This window comes from Medicago truncatula, chromosome 3 (assembly GCF_003473485.1).
Source record: "Medicago truncatula cultivar Jemalong A17 chromosome 3, MtrunA17r5.0-ANR, whole genome shotgun sequence".
NCBI classification, from domain to species: domain Eukaryota; kingdom Viridiplantae; phylum Streptophyta; class Magnoliopsida; order Fabales; family Fabaceae; genus Medicago; species Medicago truncatula.
This window is the reverse complement of record NC_053044.1, coordinates 47,162,525-47,182,480: the sequence shown is the minus strand read 5'-3', so window position 1 is coordinate 47,182,480 and position 19,956 is coordinate 47,162,525. Positions and strand designations below refer to the sequence as shown.

The window sequence follows — 19,956 nt, the reverse complement described above, 5'->3', positions numbered from 1 at the left end:
ATTATATTCACCGTGATATCAAATTTGCACTAGTCCTTTTGTGGATTCATGTAAGGTTCTTCCTGCACAAAATGCTGAACCAATGTAGAGATCAATGGTTCATCATCTCATGTTTTGTATTGACCATTAAAGTATAATTTTCTCAATACTCGTGACAATGCTAAAATTTCCGGGTTAGGATCTTCTCCATTTATGTGTTTCTCCATTTCTTCAATTTGGAGAGATAAAGACACATAAAATCTTAAAAAAAATAAAATATAATTAATGATGGTGGGACCCACTTAGTGGTAGGACCCACAATTTATTTTTTGTGTCTATCTCTCTCCAACTTGCAAAACTCCATTTATTTTGTTAAATGGAGAGGATCTTCACCCAAAATTTCCAGGCTCATGGCTGCTATTTGCTACCACAAGATCTATTTCGGTCTTTTGCACCTTCACTTCAACGTGCACGTGCGCTTCAAGAGTTACTTGGATGATGTTAGAGAACGTGCACGTGCACTTCAACGTAATGTACAAAAAGCCTGAATGAACGGCTAGAAAAATTGGATTTTTTGAATGAAAAAGTGGAAAAGGAAAAACATTCAAACATTACAACCACATGAAACGTTGGTGATTGATAATTTTTGCAAACCATCAAATTAATTTCTATATTTGTAGCTCACACTTAATTTAGTCTATGTATTTGTCAAATGTTTTTTAATTTGATCCTTCTATTAATTTTGTTAACTAACACTTTTTTTTTTTAAGGAAGGAGTTAACTAACACTTTTAAGTGTGAGTTAAAAATTCAGTTTAACCCTTGGCAAAGAAAAAAATTAACATAACAACAATTAACATATTAATATTTATTAATTCCTGTGTCTAAATAATAGTCGGTTAAAGTTTGTACACGATCATTAATAAAATGATTAATTGTGTTGATTTTAATGGTAAAATTATATCATTCACTGAAACATCCTTATTAATTGTAGTTAGTGGAGTAGTTAAATTGGATGGAATTCAATGTGTGTTTGTTTCAAGTTTACCAAATTTATTTCTAGGAATAACATTCCTTGGAATATAAAGTTGAGAATTTTATTCCAAGGAATTTAGGAAAAATATGTTTGGTTAGCTTTATAATATTCTTAGGAACCATAAAAATATGGATTATAATAAGTAAATTATTTATGAATTCCATCTCCATGGGATCTTTATTCCCACCCTTTTCCTTGGGAAATTTTTTCTATTCTCAGGAACATTTTATGCCAAGGAATAAATTTTAATAAACTTGTAACAAACATAGATATATACTGTTATCATGGTTTTTGGGTGCCAAGCCATTAATTGGACTTGAACCTTTTGACCGTTGATATCTCTCTTTTTTCTTGGGAAGGGTAAAAGGAGAAAAACCCTTAAAAAGTTCTAGATTCGGGGGTCGTTTTCGCTACGGGAAGGTGTTAGGCACCCGGAGCGATTATGGTATTCCATAAGAACCGCTCTCCTAAGTTTGTTTCTACGCTTTATTTTTAAAGACTATTTGTAAAAAAAATGAAGGTGTGATTAGTGAAGAATGGGGGTGAGAAGAAGTAGAATTTGATTTTTATTTCGGCTTGGAGGAGTTTTGACTCATTGCCTACGTACCCTTTTAAGGGATCAAAACCGATCGTAGTTCATTCTCAAAAAATAGTTTTTGTTTTTGTTGGTTGATTTTAAGTTTGAAAAGAGATTTTGAAGAATAGAGATGAGAGGCCTCAAGGGCATGAGGTTTGGAAAAAAAGTGAGGTGGAGTTAGCTTTTTCAAAATGAAGTCTAAGTATAGTTAAAATTTATTAGAAATTTTACTTAAGAAAATAAAAAGGAAATGAGGAGTTTTGACTCCTATTTTATTTTCAAAAAAAAAGTTTTCAAGTGAGGTTATTTGCATGTTCTTGGAAAAAGTTGGATTTTCTCTAAGTGTTTAAACCTAAGCGTTCATCTAACCATACAATCCTAGCCATACATCTACACATGCAATCCTAGGCATACATCTAGGGTGAGTGTGTGCGTGCCGGTGCGTCATAGTGTCCATAGTCCATATTACAAAAGTTGCCTAAATACATTCTATGGCCCCTTTGCCAAGCTACAAACCAATGATAACAAATTACATCACCAAATGAATTAAAACTTGCAAAAAATAAATGCTAGGCTAAAGAAAGTGGAGGGGGTGGTGGAATGCTATAAAATGTATGACACATGAGATGAAATGGTTAGTAATCACAAAGCACAAAATAGTAGGAAATAAACAAAAAGAAATTGCATAGGAAAAGCAAAAGAAAGTAATAAAGTGGTAACAAACCTAAAAATTTGATATGATACCTAAAGGTACTTGTAACCCATAATCATCACATCATAGCAATTTTGAAAGAGATTTTGTTTCAAGCCATGACATGAAATTAATGGTGACACATGCAAGCAAAATATCACACCAAATTCGTAGAGAAATTTAACACTTTATTCTTTAAAACAAACACTTGTTGCTTGTAAAACAAGAAATCCATAAAATCATATTCAAAAACAGCAAAAAGAAGCACATGTCCAGGGGCATATTCATCACAAGATAGGGTATCATTTATTCATAACACATACCAAAGTATCAAGAACAAAAACATAGCAAAAAGTATACCAAAAGTGTAAAGATACATGGAGATTAGTTCATGCCATTTTACCATTTTTTTACATGCAAAAATACCATAGAAATACCAAAAATACATCAAGAAACAACTAGGATTTTTTAGGAATTTTTTGTGAAAAAGGTAAGCAAGCAACAGGTTCAGATAGCAAGAAAGGCAGTGCAAATAGCAAGAAGAAACTAAAAACGTAAAAGAAAACTTAAGCCCAAACCAAAACCCAATACAGACTGGGCCTGGATCATCCAAAGGCCTCAGAGGCGTTGGATTGATCCAGATTCAGATCTGACGGTTCAAAACACACAGCGCATGGCAACGTAGATCAAGCACGTGGTAACAACGCATCACAACCATTCAAAGGAGAAAACCCTAGATCCTACGGTTCAAGATGAAAACGAAATAAACCGGACCGGTTCAAGCGTCTATATAAGGACGTGGACACCGGTCCAGTCCATTTCTTTCATCTCTTTCTCTCTCTAAGCTTCCCTCTCCTCTCGCCTCTCTCTAGAACCTCGCCGCCGGTGAGGATGAAGTGACGGCGGAGACCTTGAAGGTCCGCCGGAATCTTCATCTTCTCCGGCGAGCTCAAGCAGTTTCCGGTGAAAAATTTCCAGAACTTAAAGATTTTTACATCTTTTGATTCGTCCTTTAACCCTAAACACGAATCCAGCAATTATTTTCTCAAACACAGCTTGATACGATGTAGATCTGAAAATTTCGTATGGTTTTGAAATTGATTTTCTTTGATCTTTTTTGAAAGAAAAGGTTTAGATCTTTACGGATCTACATCATTTCGTTGTTTACTATTTCCCTGGTGCTTGTTCTTGTTTTCCGAAACTTAGATCCTTATGGATCTAGGTTTCGTGTTTACGGTTATGGTTTTCTTTGAATTCTGGAAATTTTGATATGCTTGCTCGCGTGATTTTACAGGTTTAACTGTGATTATAAACTTTTCAAAAGAGGAAAATGAGTTTTACCTGAAGTTTTGGTTGAAACTTTTGATGGAGGAAAATCTTTGGAAAACTTGAATGTTCTTGATGATTTTTTGATCTTCTCTGGACCGAAAATAAATCGGTTTACCGGTTCTGTTTCTTCATCTTCTCCGATTCTTTCTCTACTTCTCTCTCTGTGATTATGTGCTTGAGCTTGCTTCTTAGATTTGCGTGAGGAAACCCTGTGATCAGTGCTTGAGCTTGCTTCAATGTGAGCTCGCACTTGGAATTGCAGGAGAATTTTCAATCCAGTGATGAAGATTCACACGAATCTCTGAGGATTGATGCAAAAATCAATGAAATCGTGTATGAATTTTGGTTCTGGAAATTTTTAGGGTTCTTGTGTTCTTGATGAATTTGATGATTTTGATCTGTAACTGAAAGGAGAGAGATTGTGGTTTCTGTTTGTGATGTGGCGTGTAATTCATGGGTCTGTGTGGCACTGTACACCTTTTATAGCTTGACATGTGTGCTTCTGAACCAATGAGAAAGTGACACCTGGACCTGGGAAAAAAAATGGCACGGCCTTGGCAAACTTGGCTTCTGGACCTTTCTGCAAAAATCAAGAATTTCGGGACTAAACTGCAAAATTAATCACAAAAAAAGGCTTGAAATGAAATTTAAAAAACAGTTTGGACAAAATGCAATTTTGGGACCTCAATTGAGGGACCAAAATGCAATTAAAAATAAAATTGAGTAAAAACGTAATTTGACCAAACGTAAAGCGAAACAAAAAATAAAACTGACAAAATGGACTAAAACGAACCAATGGCCTAAATGAGGTACTTCAAAGTAACCTCTCTATGCCAAAATTTTGTGTGAAATGACCAAAATGCCCCTAGGGCTAAAATTGACCTAAATAGATTCAAATTGACTTGACACTGACTCAGATGCAAGTTTGAAATGAATTTAACAAGGTTTACTGATGAAATGTAAAAAAAACAATCTGAAGAGACTCAGAGACAGTCACAAGGATGAAAATGGGTCCCACTGCGGGAAATGACCAAAATACCCTTCTGTATGACTTTTTGTAAATTTTGAAATAAACTGTAGAAAAAGCAATGTAATGATTCAGAGACACTCTTGAATGACTTACAAGACAAGTAAAGACATTTCGAAAGGTTTTATGCATGAAAAACATAGGTAAAATTGTGATTGAAAACACTGCGTGGCAGAGACAATTTGAACTGTGCAGTTGAAATTTGATAATTGGCAAAGTTTGAAATGAAATTGGGCCCCGTATTTTTAGGTCCAAAAACAGGGTATAACATATACATTTCTATCATTTTATTTTCGGGAATCAACAATTATAACTTGAAACAAACACACCCTAAGAGTATAATAATGGAAAAAAATAATAAATGTTACATTGATATTCTAAAGTGACAATTATTTTGAGAAAAATAAAAAATGTTAAAGAGACAAATATTGTGAGACAGAGAGTACTTAAAAAAAATACATATTAATATTTGTCATTTTAAAATGGCAAATTCTATGGTACATCCAAAAATTTGGGTGTATTGGTACACCAAATCAATAAACTAATAGTTAAACGTATTATTTTTTGAAGAGAAAAATTGTTTTCTATCACCTATAATTATAATAATTAAATCTTATTTACCAAAAACGTCGAAGAAATAAAATTTAATTTTTCTGAATTTTTTGTACTCATAATAGAGAATTTTGATTATTTTTTTACAATAAAATATATATATAAAAAAATCAGTATGATTTTTATAAATCTGAGTATGCTCCATTTAGGGGTTGGATGTAAGAGATGTGGCAAAAAAACAATTAAAGGTGAAGATTTAAAATTAAAAAAAGATATTTTAATTAATAAAAGAAATAAAGGATATAGCTTTTCTTTCTCTCAAAAAATAAAATAAAATAAAAGAATATAGCTTTTCCCTTAATCACGTTCCATCTTCCCCATTCTTCAGCTTTATGCAACGATCTCATATCCCTTTCTTCTCACTGCCCCCCACCGTCACCACTCTCTGCATCAATAATCACAACATCATCACTCTCCCTTCTTCCTATCATCGCCGCCTCCATCACAAATCATATCATCGTTTGTCGGTGCCGTCCAAACCCTTTTGTCATATGTCAATTCAGAAGTGTGATAAAGAATTTAATTTCAATAAGTAGCGGATGAATCGAAATTATTTTAATCAGCTTGAAATCAATTCCGGCGGCAAAGGGCGGTGGTTTAGTGGTTGTGGCTGCCATTGGAGGAGAAGATATGATATTACAGTAAAAGGGAATACAAACGTGATTGAAGAAAGAGAAAATAGCATTTGTTAATTTTTTTTTTTTTGGCAATATAGCATTTGTTATTTATTTTAAATAATCAACTACTTATTTTTTTAATTTTAAATCTCCATCATTGATTTTTTTTTGCCACATGTCTTACATCCAACCCTTAAATGGACTAAATGGAATATTGAGTAAATGGAGCATGCACGGACTCGATTTTTATAAACAATAAAATGATATTTTTTCTTATAAAATAACATTTTCTAAAATATAAATATTAATGAATAGCTCTTTATTTCATAAAAATAATAGTTAATTTAAAAATTTTTGAAGTAGGAATACCGATACACATTAATTTGTAGATGTATCATAGAAGTTCTCAATAATATGATCACATCGCACGTTAACTTTCATTGCGTATATTTTGTGAAATATTACTCAAATTAGTCTCTATTCAATTTCTATCAAAATAGTCCATCCACCAATGAATACCAAATCAAAATATGGGCAACATTCAATCATCTAAAACATCAAAACACTTTCTAATTAGACTAGAAATAATAATTTCATATTATTTTTGATCAAATTTCAGCCACCATCATTTGACTTTTTATAAAAGAATAAATCTAGGTTTGGGAATTTTAGGGATTTAGGGTTTTTCTTAGGAAAATTTAGAAATTTAAGGATTTAAGAAACAACCATAAAGGAAAAGTAAATAAAATTAGGATTAGTGAGGGAAAGAACGAATTTTGGTGCAGAAGAATGAAGAAAAATATTGGACAACAATGAAAGAAGAAGATAGTTTAGAAGAAGAGAGAGAAAGTTGAAGGTTAATTAGCCAAGATGAATAGGAAACAACTTCTTTATCCATGTGGCACATAATGATCCACATCAGCACACTTAATGATGTTAAATAATGGATACTAGAAACCAAATTGAAAAAATGTTTGCCAAAAACAAAAAATTATTTTACAGCGAAACTAGTGCATTAAAATTGACACTTGTGACAATTGACTCTAAAAACATTGACATGAATATAATCTAAAATTATCAAATCAACCTAGATGGATTGACTACTTGAGAAACCGGTTTTAGGGTGAGTTACAAAAAATAGAGACAAATTTGATTGTTTATTTATTTTTAAAAGAACAACACAAAATCTTTTTTGGAAGGACGAAAAGAAATTATTTGTGTGCTAGATATTGCTCGTACTGATTTGTTCTATTTATTTGGAGTAAAAATACACATTAATTAAATATTTTAGCGATGTGAATCAATTGTTTTTATCTGAATAATGTTAAAAAGTTTCATTCCCATAAACCTTTTCACCGCAAAATCCTATTGAAATTCCTTATCACACGCCATGTGTTTGCTTGTTTGTTTGTTCGGTCTGGTCAATATGATAAATGAAAGGTGAATTGATAAAAGAGAAAAGAAAGGGTCCAAAATATCAAAATTAACTTTAATTTTTTCTCTCTCTGAAAATGTACCATTTTATCATGAATGATGAAAGCCAAGGGAAAGGGAAAATTTGATGCAACAGCAGGTTATAATTTGCTTAGGTAGCATTGCTGTAGTGGGGTCGAATCCTAAAATGCCATCACATCAGTGTGGGACGATCTTAGTAGTAATAGTAGTACCCTTACCCTAGGAAGAGACTTTTTGTTTATGCATCAATTGCTACTAGTTAAATACAAATTCAAGAACTTGTAAGTAGGACCCTCTAATTAAGTTCTGTTTTTTACTTTGGTGTTATGATTGTTGAATTTAATCCAATGGTTACTTCAGTAATACCCAAAAAATCTATCTATAATGTAAGCATGTCTTGACTCTGTCTGTGAGCTTATGTTATGTTATGTTATGGGACCTCAACTATATATAGGCTCACCGTCAATTTTATATCATTTTCTATGCTAATTAAATTTCAACTCTTTTAATTAATTTGACGTCATAGGAAGAACTTAAAAAGATGGTATGGGCTGAAAATTAACTTTAACTATTGGAAAATGATATGTGTTACTAATGAAACGTAACTTATCATCATCATGCTTCATGGATTGACAAGAAGTGGAACAGGCACATAATAATGAAGCGGGGGTGAGCTTATATAAATATGTATATGGGTCTGACATTGTATTTCATGAATATGATTATATTATGTACTTTTGATAAATATGCAAATCACGTATGTATGTATGTATGCAAAATAATCCTCTCCTCCTATACGTAACATCAAGTATTATTCTTATAAAAAGAAAAGAAATAATACAACATTAAATAGAATTGAGCAAAGGGTGACCAAGAGGACAATCAATCTTGAATCTTGTATTGGAAATCAAATAAGGAACAGTGGCTAGCTAGTACATTGAGGTGTACGTAACAAGTAGTAGTTTACTTACTGTATGAGAAGATAGCTCATATTAGAGGAATGGCTTTGAAATATAGCTCTTCAATCAGAGCCTACAAAAAGATTTTCTCTATTCAACTTGTACAACTTTCCACTGTATATATCAAGTGTAACAACAAGTTCAACTGCTCTTGCTCTTAAACAAGCAAACACTTCCTACTTCTTTTAATACGGTATGGGTCCAAACCATTCATTCACCTTAACTACAAAAGAAGAAAGAAATTATCACATAATACAAATCATAAAATATAACCTTTTTCTTTTCATTATATTAGGTGGGACCCATATTATTCACTTTGTTTTTTCTGTTCCATAAAGACCCGTTCCAAAAAGCTTATTATTTCATTAGCCTTTCCAACATTACTACTACTTGTAGAAAGAAAAAACCATCTCAATTCTTTTGACTCTATCACTTTATTCCTTCTTTCTCTCATTTTCACTCAAATTACAACACCCACATGAACACACATAAACAAAAAAACAACACTCTCAAATCTGACAGAGAACTACAGTTTTGCATTTAATATCCCCATGTTTCAGACTATTTACACTTCATTTTCCTCACCTTCATATTCAGTCTTTGATTTTTACAAGCTTTTGCAACACAATGGTTCTACATAGTAGAAAACTTCAAACTTCATTGCTTTTATTGCTCTTGTTTCTCTGCATATTTGGTCACTGTGATGGCTCAAGAGCCACTAATGTGTTCAAAGTGAAGCCAAAGTATGAGCACAAGGGTCACTTTTTTGGTTTCTTGCCAAGAAGAATACCTATACCCTACTCTTCTCCTTCAAGGAAACACAATGACATTGGCTTGCAAAGTTTGAGATCACCATGAAGATTCTGAATCAAATATCAGTTTTGTGCAAAGGTGGTACTAATTAACTGATGTATATTAGGGTATGAAGCTGTTTTTAATGGTTCATTCATTGTTTTTTTTGAGTTTGATGACAATGTTATTTTGTTATAGATGATGTATTAGACATAACATTATGATACAATGATGAATGATCTATTAGATGCATTTCTCTTTTTGAGTTTATGGAGGAATTAAATTATGCTTAATCAATCTCATAACTTTGATGTTGTTTTTCTTTTGGAGTGTTATCAACTAATTAGTGAGTTAATATAGACAATGATGAAATGATCAACTAGAGTTTCCATACCAAGTCAAAAGCTTTGTTCTGATGTAATATATTGAGATTAAGGTTTTAAGTACGTATTATTATTACACATGCATTTTCCTTTTGTATAATTAGCTTTTCTTCATCAAATTGAAAATTCTCATTCATTGAAGGACACTTTTTTTTTAAACAAGTTTATTGTATTGATAAAAAGAGTATAAAAAAAGGTTAATAATAAAATGAGTTATTGACCAATAAACCATTGTTGTACAAATTGGTAGGAAGATTAGACTAGGATTTACCTGCTCCCTTGAATATTTACCTTAGTGCAAGCAAGAATCTGAATGCCGCTGAATTCGGGGGTAAGGTTAGGTGATTTCAGTATCATGTGCCCTGGTTGGTTGCGTGTTTTACATTCCCCCTACCCCCCTCTCATACTCATTATATGTCATATAAAATTATTGCGTGTTTTACAGCTCAATAATTGAGATGGTCCTAAGTCCTAACCCTTAAATTGAGCATTGGCATCTCCTATATATGGTAAATGGTATAACCACCCTAGACTTATATAGTAGTTAAGTTTCAATTTTTGAAAAATAATTGACACAAATTTATAATTCAACTAAATGCAAGAGTTGATAATATAAATGTTAGATGATGGTGTTTTAACGTTTTGCCCAATACATATGAACAAATGATAAAAAGTTAGGAATAGTGAGGATGTATCCCCGATAGTGTGAGCAACTATGTTTGTTTGGTTTTCAACTTAATATGAGAGTTCTCCCTTTGAAAAATTTAGGCCGTCAACAAATGATCTTTGTGTCAACTTTAAAAATCACATTTTATATTTTGTTCTCAAACATCCACAAAATGGCTTGTTGAAAACCAAAGACCACCCCTCGCCAAGAACATACAATATTTTCGCCATCCAAAACAACTCCAACAAATTTTCAAAGATTCGGACTAATACCAACCACATTTAGATTTTGCGGAATGGATGCATCCACATTACGTTTTACAAATAGTGGTGATGGTTTCTGTATAAAAAAAGGACCGAGAACTACATAAGGTTTGAGATTGACTTACTCCACTTAGTAGCGACGACATTGTGATCATTGAAATGCCAATTGTGATCATTGAAATGCCAAACTGTTTTGCCTGTTACATTTATTCAAGGTGATTCTTTAATGTCTATTCACCTAAATCCACCAAAGAATTGCTATGGTAAAGATGAAGTCCTTGAGACATGTACGCACATATAAAAACTCCATTGAAGATCACTTCATTCCATACTTTTTGGTCAATCTGTGAAAATGTGCCTAGTGTCTTCAACTTTGCAACACAATGTGGAAAGACTATATATCGAGCTCGTACTCATCAACAAGTATTGGTATTAACGGTTGGAAGTTACAAGGCATAGTAAAACAAATAAGCAACAAAATTATATCAAACTAAATTACTAAATTCAACCTTGTCGTATATATGTTTGGCAAAGAAAAATGCATGCCATAATAACTAAAAAGTGAACCTTTTCATCCACAAAAAACTATTTACAGTTGTAACTTCCAAGGTTATGAACAAGAGATAAAAACAAATGGTAATTTAAAAAGACTAATTAAATTATTCTATGATTGAATTTTTTTGTGATAGCCTCTTTCTGGTCTCCATCATGGCGTCGTGTCTTCTTTTGCATAAATCTTTCATTGCCTCTTGATATTGTCGTTCAATCTTCTCTAACTCTATTCTTAACTCATCCTCAGCTTCATGAAATGAGGAAGTACTAAGGGGATAATTGTTGTTTTCCATGCATGGAAACTTGCTCTTTTTATCATAGGATGCCCCGATTTCAGATGCAAGCGAGGATTGGCTCCCCCACCCATTTACGGTAGGAAAGTTGAAGTCTGTGAATCCTGACCTAGCAGACATGAATGAAACTGTAGAAAAATTCTTATCATTGTAGTCAGATGTTGCTGAAGTATATGATGTCATAGAATACAAATCATCTGTCTTTGTTGTTCTTTGAAGACCAATGCTTGCATGGGAGAAAACATCTTCAAAATTCATATTATCAATGTTTTCTTTTTCAGCTAATCTCTCATGTGAGGTTGAGGGACCTACATATTCCCTCATGATTTGGCTAGAATCTATTGAGTTTTGTTTGTACTTTGCCAATTGTGAGAGTTGTTTCTGTTGGCTCATATGAGTTCGTCTACCATTTGGAGAAATTAAGTGGTCAATCGCTACACAAGGTTTCCAATCAGGAATCAATGTTGTCAATAACAAATCAATCAACTCGGCGATGAATTTAACATTATGCTCGGCAAGTTCAAGTTGCTCAACCATTTCACTTGACACTGACATGGCCGTATCACTGTCGAGGTAGAATATGAAATGGATATTTCTTGCTCGCCCTGCATTTTGATGTCAGAGTATATAAATTTCTGCTATCAAATTTAAAGCATAACAGTTAATGAGAGTAGAAATCAACTAATACTAACCACCCTGATCAATTATCCGGAGCACTAATGATATAGAATTCGTGTCATTTGCTTCACCTTTGAGAAAAAATCTATCAACTCCCATCAACCTTCGTATCTCAACACATGGAGAAGGTGGTGCATCATCGACAGAATTATAAGATACAGTGATCACTGGTTGCTCATTGGTATCACCAAGTTCCATTGAACTGGATCCAATACGTGCACTAGCAGGACCTTCTGACATTAGACAACGATTTTCAAAGCCTCCGAATTTAGGTAGAACAATATCTGGTAATGGAAGAGGACGATTCTTTACTGAAAAATTCACTTCAAGAAAAGGGTCCATCAGAAGCTCCTTTGCTGATAATCTTTGAGATGCTGGGACAAGACATTTCTCAATAAATGATTTTATTTCTGGATCTTTGATCGTAGAAAGAGAAACTGGCTTTATGCCCTGCAACATCAAATATTATATGACTGAAGTATCCTTGTAGTTGTAATAGCTTAAAGAAAAGTAATATCCATGATGAGAGTACTTACAGATGAAACTTTCTTGTATATCTGAGCTGAGTTTCTACATTCTCTATAAGGATACTGAGAAGTAGCCAACTCCAGCATGCACATTCCAAAAGAATATATGTCGGCTAATTCATTATAATCTTCGTCGTACAGTTCAGGCGCCATAAACTCCGGAGTTCCTATTAGGATTACATATGTAAACACAACTAGTGAAGAAATCAAAAAGCCAGGAAGCAAAAGAGACAAAAAAAAAAGTATATTCTGTTAGTATTCTTGCTTTACATTTTATTTTAGGGATGACAACTTAATTTTGTATCACTGTTTTAATGACATAAAGGGTTAAAATAAGGAAAAATGTTGCAAAATAGAAGAACGTACCAATTACACTCTTGGCATTATTCTGCTTCAAGAGAGTTGCCAACCCCAGATCTCCAATCTTAACTTCTCCTTGATGACCATTTATAAATATGTTATCACACTTGACATCCCTATGTATAATAGGTGGATTGTGATTGTGGAGGTAGACTAAACCCATTAAAATCTGTCTCGCCCATCCTTTAACAGCTTTCACGTCAACCTTCTTGTGTTTCTTACGGTACCTAAATCATCCATCAAACCCACTAACAAAAGGGCTAATCTCACAATAAAAGAGAAAAAAACAAATTAAACACATTTATAAAGGATAGTGAACACACTGTCTGAGGCTCCCTGAGGTGAACAACTCGGTAATCATGTTAACATTCCCGTGCTTGTCATCAATCCAGGAATTGTAGAACCTTATAATGTTACTGTGCTTCAACGACCTCAAGAGATGCACTTCTGAATAGAGCCTTTCTAGGTCACCTGGTGATTGTAATACCTCGTCAATCCGAACTTGGCTCCACGCAACTTCAAGCCCAGTGACTTCATCAAATGCCTTATAACTAATTAACCATAATTTAAGGAAAACATATATACCATGAAAATAAACACACTCAATAGTAAAATTCTTATATATAAGCACACTGCAGTATAATTTATAAGTTCTGACATATAAACCGCATCAAGCATTAAATTTTTATTTGAACATACAATCAATAATGAGGTAAAAAAGTTAATCAGTGGTGAAGTACTATTGTAAAAGCCAAACTAATAGAGATCAATGCATTCCTAAAACAAAATAAAAAAGGATACACAGTCTTGAAAGCTCCTTTGCCTATGACTTCCTTATACTGTCATGAATGAATACAAAAATCAACATCAATATCAAATTAAGAAATGAAAAAGGAATGAAAAATATAAAAACCATAGACGACTACATTACCCTAAGGTAACGACAAGTAGGGTCAATTTCAACAACATCTGGATCAGGAGGCTCAAGAAGAGCCGAACCTTCCTCAAAGAATTCTGGGTCCGCCAAACTCATGCTATAATTCCTTCCCTACAAATCATCAATCACAACAAAATGTACAATTGTATATGTTTGGGATCAAAAATTAAAATTGAGCAATTGTTTGAAGTCTTTGTAGCATCGACACTTTTGAATTCTGATCTAAGATGTGTCACTGTCCAACATGTGTCTGATTACATTGAATTTTGTTATTTTGTTAGTGTCCTTGTCGAGTCTGGTATCTGTCTATGTGATTCGTAGTTTAAAGAATACTATTTGGGAAATAACATTTAAGGAAAGGAATTGTTTGTAGCATACATGAATGAAAATGGAAAATTGGGAAATAGAAATAATGCAGTAATGGGAAATGAAAAAAAAAAGAGACAAAATTAGAAATCGTAATGTACCTTAGAATAGGAACAGGACCTTCTGAGGTGAGTTTCTCAGGAGGAATCCCGTAGAGCTTAGAGAGAGAAAAGGGCATCAGAGAAAAAAATGAAACCTAATCTAAAGAGAGAGAGTGTTGTATGGATTAATGAATGAAAATGTTATTATCACTCACCACCTCGTCTTCTTCCAACACAACATAACACCTTCTCATTTCTTTCTCTTTCTCTAAAAACAGTTAAAACGTGCAAGACACTCGTTTCTTATATCATCCAAATCTATTTATACTTTATCTTTCTCTCTCACTATAAATATCCCTCACTTCTCAATCATTAACACTATTCACACAGATATGCCTTAAATTATAAGAATCAATGTAAATATTTCGAATTTATTTATTAAAATAATACAGTGAAATACTTTTTTATTACGGGAATACAATGGAATACTTATTAAATATTTTAAAGTAAATTCTCAAAGTTAGCTTATAAAAGCAGCTTATACTAACTTATGCAAAGTTTATCCACAATTTTTCTTTGACCATAGAATCATGCATAAACTTTAATATGATAAACAAATAAACAAATTGTTAAACAAGCAACTGATTAATAATCCTGGAAAAAAAGAATAAGCAATTAATAACATGTTTATTCGAACGTCTCCTATATCTAAGGTTGTGATCCTAAAGTTTGGTGTTTAAATTCAAATAAACACCCACCCACATATGTATATATATATAATAATAAACTAATGATAATGCATCTTTCTTGAACAATTAAATCACTTCAAGTTGCCCATTATGTTGACTTTTACGAATTTTCAAAGCAGTTATATATACGTGTAAAATTTCAATTGTTCATTTTTTGGGTCAACAATTTTACGTGTCTAAGCAGTAGTGTTTCGTTAAAGTTTATTCACTTATCTGCATCCATCCTTGTTGGTAGAATCCTTCAAAAGATGCCTTGAAAATATTTCCCCATGAAAAGAAGAAGAAAAAAAAAAATACAATATTTTTCTTTTACTGTTTGATGAAGCAAATTTGCCCCCTGGCCCCCGCAACATTATATAAACTACCAACAAAAGAAAAAACAATTTTTATACACATGCAATGCTCATAAACTCCCTAAAAGTAATTATCTTTAAAGTCACAAATAGCAGAAAAAGTTACTTTCTGAACCATGCTGTTTAATTTCATTTTCTAACATGTTTGTTTCAGCGTCCAGAAGCCTTCCACCAGAAGTTAAGTAGATTCTCCGAGGTAACTTGCCTCCAAGGCTTTACACATCTACAAACACATGGTAAATCTTTTATGGTCCATCGCGGTCATCATTTACCATTTATCATTTTCCTGTCATACACAGTAAATATCTTGCAACTTGCAAGCTGTTTGAAGCCTAAAAAAGATTTTGTTTTGTAGCTTTCCTTGTGTAGACATATTTATGCAGCTGTCACCAAGTCTGTTTCTGAAAATTTTGAATTGAGATATAAACTGCACCCTAAATGCAAACATGTCTGGCTGTATCTAAGTTAGACATAAAAGAAAGACAAATCAAACACACTACTTAAACTCAAGTTAAAGAAAAATTGCCACTTCATAATTTTTTTTACTAAAACAAATCTCTCTCGGCTCCAAGTAGCTAAGGAGCGAAGCACAGTTTACACTACTAAAACAGTCAGATTAGATTTTGCAAAAACCTAAAGGAGTACAATCATAAGAGAGAAAGTAGAACAGGGAAGGAAAGATACAATATTTATGCAAGTTAGATAGCAACCAACAAAATGTGCACAAGTTAATAATGTCATATTAATCCCAGCGGTCTCATATCAGTATTTTCTTTATCAAACTCAATAAAGCTAGCTACCTACATAAGTTGAGAAAAACTCAGGTTGAAAATGATGTTAAAGTAGCACTCCTAATTCTTCCTGTCCTCACTGATAAAGGCAAGTTCAAAGGATGATGTATGTACCAACAGAACGGCAATGTTTTGCAGTGGATTATTGTAGAATGGCTATACCAATAAGAGAGTAACAGATGTATTAAATAATTCTTGTATACACATTTAAAACTACCACAGTGTAAGAGCACATTACAAGTCATATGTATATAACCAGGGCACTACAAACAAGCCTTTATAAAATAACCAGCATAAATTGACATGAAATTGTCAAAACTCCAGTTGCACTACAAACAAGCAAGCCGAAATAGAAAACAAATGCTGGTTTTATAGTATCAGGGCATTGATATTCTGCCAATAATAAAACAGGTATTCACAATTTCACATACTCTGGCTTCACTTCTTGAGGAAAATGATAGTAGAGCAGCAAGAAGCCTTCCCCAAGAATGTTATAGTACTTTATCCAAACTACTGTTTTGAGACTTTATCCAAAGCGTCAAAAACATATTGCTGAGTTACATCTTCCACAATGACCCTTTTATCTCTTGACTTAGAGCCAGTACCTAGAGATACTTGTCTTCGTTTTACACCTAAAACCTAGCATCACCACAAGAATGTTATAGTACTTATGAGATATGATGGACCAATCACAAGATAAGAATCTCACAAGACAAACTCAACTAGTATTTTGATTCCTCAATGTAGATGGTTGAACAACAAAAGTAATTCATTATCAATACGAAAAAAAGTGTGCATTTGGGCAAGTGTTCGATAAAGGTGGTTTTAGATAAACATAAGTTTATAAAATTGTTTTTTTTTTGGTAAACCCAAAGTATTCCAGGCATGCAATTGAAAGACTAATCCCTCGAGATACTATCAAACACAATGTAGGCCTCTCCCAACAGAATTTGCTTGATTCACAAAAACTAAATTTTGAATCCTATACCTCTTGCTCAAGGGATCCGAGCCCCTTCAAGTCGGACCAACTCATGTTGGCGATAAAAGTAATGTGAATAAAACAAAGTTTAAACTTTGTAGTGAAATAAAGTATGTTTTATTTTGCTCAAAAAGCAAGTCTAACATGAAACTTTGGTGTAAATTTCTCTGCATAAGTGTAACTGTTGATGTTCATTATTTGAGTCTCACTGTTAATGTTCATTGTTCTCTATAGAATTAAAAAGTGAGCACAAGAGTGCTAAGTGGAACTTACAGAACTGATGTAATCGAGAAGAGCAGCATTTGCTTCGCCATCCCTCGCCGGTGCATCAATTTGAACACCAACAGCTTCATCGCTCACATCTACTTATTACAATAACCAATAATCAGTTACACCGTAATTTCAATTTCATAAACTAATATTGAAGAAACGCAACATTCAGAGAGAGAAAGAGAGACCTGTTATGGATGCGGACTTTGAACCGGGTTTAGCGTGGATGGTTATAGCGACGGATGAAGGAGGCATGCAGCGAATACAAGACGGAATATTGTTAGGTTTTTCCGAAGGAACCGTTTCCTTTGGTTCTGCCTTTGCTTTTCCCTTCTTCGCCGGCGCCATTTTTTCAATTTTCCGACGATCGATGCCGGAGACTTGCGTACTTCAAACGCTGTCGTTTTCGATCTTTGGCTTTTTGCATTGTGTTATGCGGGGGTATGGAATTACATGATGCGGTTGCAACACAGAATTCAGATTCCCCAACGAATCGTGGCCGTTAATTAATCCAACGGTCTTAACTTGATTATTTGGAGATTGTTTTAGTTAACTCAATTATTTGAAGATTTAAAAAAAAAATTGGAGATTGAGATTTTAGGTTTTGTTAGTTAGTCATGTTTGTCTATGATGTTGAATGCAATCCATATTAAATATGTTGGTCTTCAATGATTTGTTAAGGTTGTTACACATTATATATGTTTGTGTTGTGTGTCAATTATTCAAACGAATTTGAAATCCACGCTGGCAAGGATTCAATTGAAAGTAAAATAAATTATTACTTAAAGATGAAAAAGTTGAAAGATGTATCTATTTAATCTTTTTATTTTATTTTATTTCAGTTACCAAAGGGTTGAGTCTGTCAAAACTATCATGTGACTATCCCGATCAGATATAATGATTGAACTCTCGCACGTCATAAGTCATCATTTAGATATATGTTTCAGTCTCTTTAATAACCAAGGATCCAAATCCTATATAAGTAATAAGGTTGTATTTTAAACAAACCATATTCCCTCATCCACAAGTTTTTGCTCTTTCCCTAAAATCTATACCATTCATCTCTTTTTGATATTGTCGTTTCCATTGTTGCGATCATTGTTCATCCAACTTCATAATTGATTTGACCAATGATTTGTGGGCTCAATAGCAAGGCAATGTGCATTTTTGTGTTTTCTTTCTTTTTTCCTTTTAAGTTTCACAAAAATGGTTGTGTTTTCATTTTGCCATAGGTAGAGGTTCTAGCAGGCCACCATTTACATTATGTTTTGCATTTTGTAGTGTGGTCCATATGATGATGTTACCATTCTTAATTTTTTTTTTTTTTTTTTTTTTTTAAGTTGGTGTTTTATGAATCTGTTTAATGTATTTTTTATGTTATGTTGTTGAATCTTATAAAAAATAGATTAGGGGTTCTAGGTTTTTACTTTGAATGTTTTTAATAGAATGTGATTTGAGTTATCTTTGATCCTTCACCATAGTGGAAATTTTATTGATTTTCAAGAAACTCGTATAAAGTACTCCTTCCGTCCATATATATAAGACCCTTTTGCCAAAATCACGGGAATTAAGATAGTGGATATTTGTATTAAAGTTGTTTGTAATCACTATTGTTTTTACAATTTTATCCTTTAAGAAAGAAGGTTAGTTTATATTTTCAACATGTTATTTATTGTTGATTGAAGAAAAAGATGTACAATAAATAGGGGCATGTATGTAAAAAAATAATTAATGTAGTTGGAAATAACAAAGGAGTCTTATAAAAAGGGACAAAAAAAATTCTCAAAAGGGTCTTATAATTAGGGACAGAGGGAGTATATGGGAGGGGGAAATGTGTGTGTGAGGATCGAAGTAAGATGTTGTATAATGAAGATAATGAGCACTAAGAAGTTGAAGTTGCAAGGTTTCCTTGAAAAGTTGCGTCTAATGCACCAACAAAGACTTGAGAATGAAAAAATGAAAGTAATAAATGGACACCAATAAAGCTTGTGATGCTGATGACAACTGTTTTGAAGTCTAAATTTAACATAAAAAATTAATGTAGCACTGAAAAGTTGTGTCTGATGCATCAACGAGGACTTGAGAAGAAAACGTTGAATGTAATAAGTAGCCACCAATAAATTTTTTGATAATATTGACAATTGTTTTAAAGTGTAAAATTGGATCATCTCATTCTCTCATCCTCCATCCTTTCATAATTTCTCTCTCTCTCTCTCTCAATTGTGGAAGGGGAGGAAGAAGAGAATAATAAGGAGAGGATCCAAATTCTTTGACTTTTCTCGATTTATTTGCTTCATTTATTGTTTATTTTTTTTATCGAGATAGACATAAAAAATAAATAAATCATTTGGTGGATCCTACTATGCTATCACATATGTCTATCTCTATCATAAGTACACAATAAATAAAACAAAGTAAATGGAGTAAAACTCAACTCAAAGAAATGAATGTAGATTTAAGTATTTCAATACGTACTTGCCGATTACAAGAGATCTTTTGAACGGGACCCAAGGCTTAGTCCTCCATGACCTCATTCAAGTGACTCAACACATGTATGTTCCAGTAGGCACGAGATTCTATCAATTTGTAATGATTTAGTTGCTTCAATGTCTTCCAACAACTATGCAATCATGTCGTTAATGGAGAACATTGTCTGTAGGAGCGGAGCCACCCC

The 19,956-nt window shown here is 33.0% G+C and overlaps 2 protein-coding genes across 2 annotated transcripts; both read right to left on the bottom strand.

Annotated features, from left to right (window-relative positions):
- Window positions 1-10,854: 10,854 nt before the first annotated feature.
- LOC11423050 (probable serine/threonine-protein kinase WNK6) lies at window positions 10,855-14,642 on the bottom strand. The gene is made up of 8 exons (XM_013606101.3): window positions 14,201-14,642; window positions 13,728-13,844; window positions 13,598-13,635; window positions 13,120-13,347; window positions 12,803-13,023; window positions 12,446-12,603; window positions 11,924-12,359; window positions 10,855-11,836 (listed from the first exon to the last, which is right to left on the bottom strand). Exons 2-8 carry the CDS (start codon window positions 13,827-13,829, stop codon window positions 11,046-11,048), a joined length of 1,974 nt encoding a protein of 657 aa, XP_013461555.1. The 5' UTR covers window positions 13,830-13,844; window positions 14,201-14,642; the 3' UTR covers window positions 10,855-11,045.
- Window positions 14,643-16,186: 1,544 nt separating this feature from the next.
- On the bottom strand, window positions 16,187-17,723 carry LOC11425542 (UPF0235 protein C15orf40 homolog). The gene is made up of 3 exons (XM_003602511.4): window positions 17,471-17,723; window positions 17,286-17,374; window positions 16,187-16,672 (listed from the first exon to the last, which is right to left on the bottom strand). Exons 1-3 carry the CDS (start codon window positions 17,628-17,630, stop codon window positions 16,544-16,546), a joined length of 378 nt encoding a protein of 125 aa, XP_003602559.1. The 5' UTR covers window positions 17,631-17,723; the 3' UTR covers window positions 16,187-16,543.
- Window positions 17,724-19,956: the final 2,233 nt, after the last annotated feature.

Bases quoted from the DNA above. Each gene is read 5' to 3' on its own strand.
- LOC11425542 (XM_003602511.4), bottom strand. From the start codon at position 17,630: ATGGCGCCGGCGAAGAAGGGAAAAGCAAAGGCAGAACCAAAGGAAACG. The intron at 17,375-17,470 runs GTCTCTCTTTCT...TGTAATAAGTAG, and splicing joins AAAGTCCGCATCCATAACAG to ATGTGAGCGATGAAGCTGTT. The intron at 16,673-17,285 runs GTAAGTTCCACT...TGGTGATGCTAG, and splicing joins TTCTCGATTACATCAGTTCT to GTTTTAGGTGTAAAACGAAG.
- LOC11423050 (XM_013606101.3), bottom strand. From the start codon at position 13,829: ATGAGTTTGGCGGACCCAGAATTCTTTGAGGAAGGTTCGGCTCTTCTT. The intron at 12,604-12,802 runs GTACGTTCTTCT...TAATCCTAATAG, and splicing joins TAATGCCAAGAGTGTAATTG to GAACTCCGGAGTTTATGGCG. The intron at 11,837-11,923 runs GTTAGTATTAGT...ATCAAAATGCAG, and splicing joins CCGGATAATTGATCAGGGTG to GGCGAGCAAGAAATATCCAT.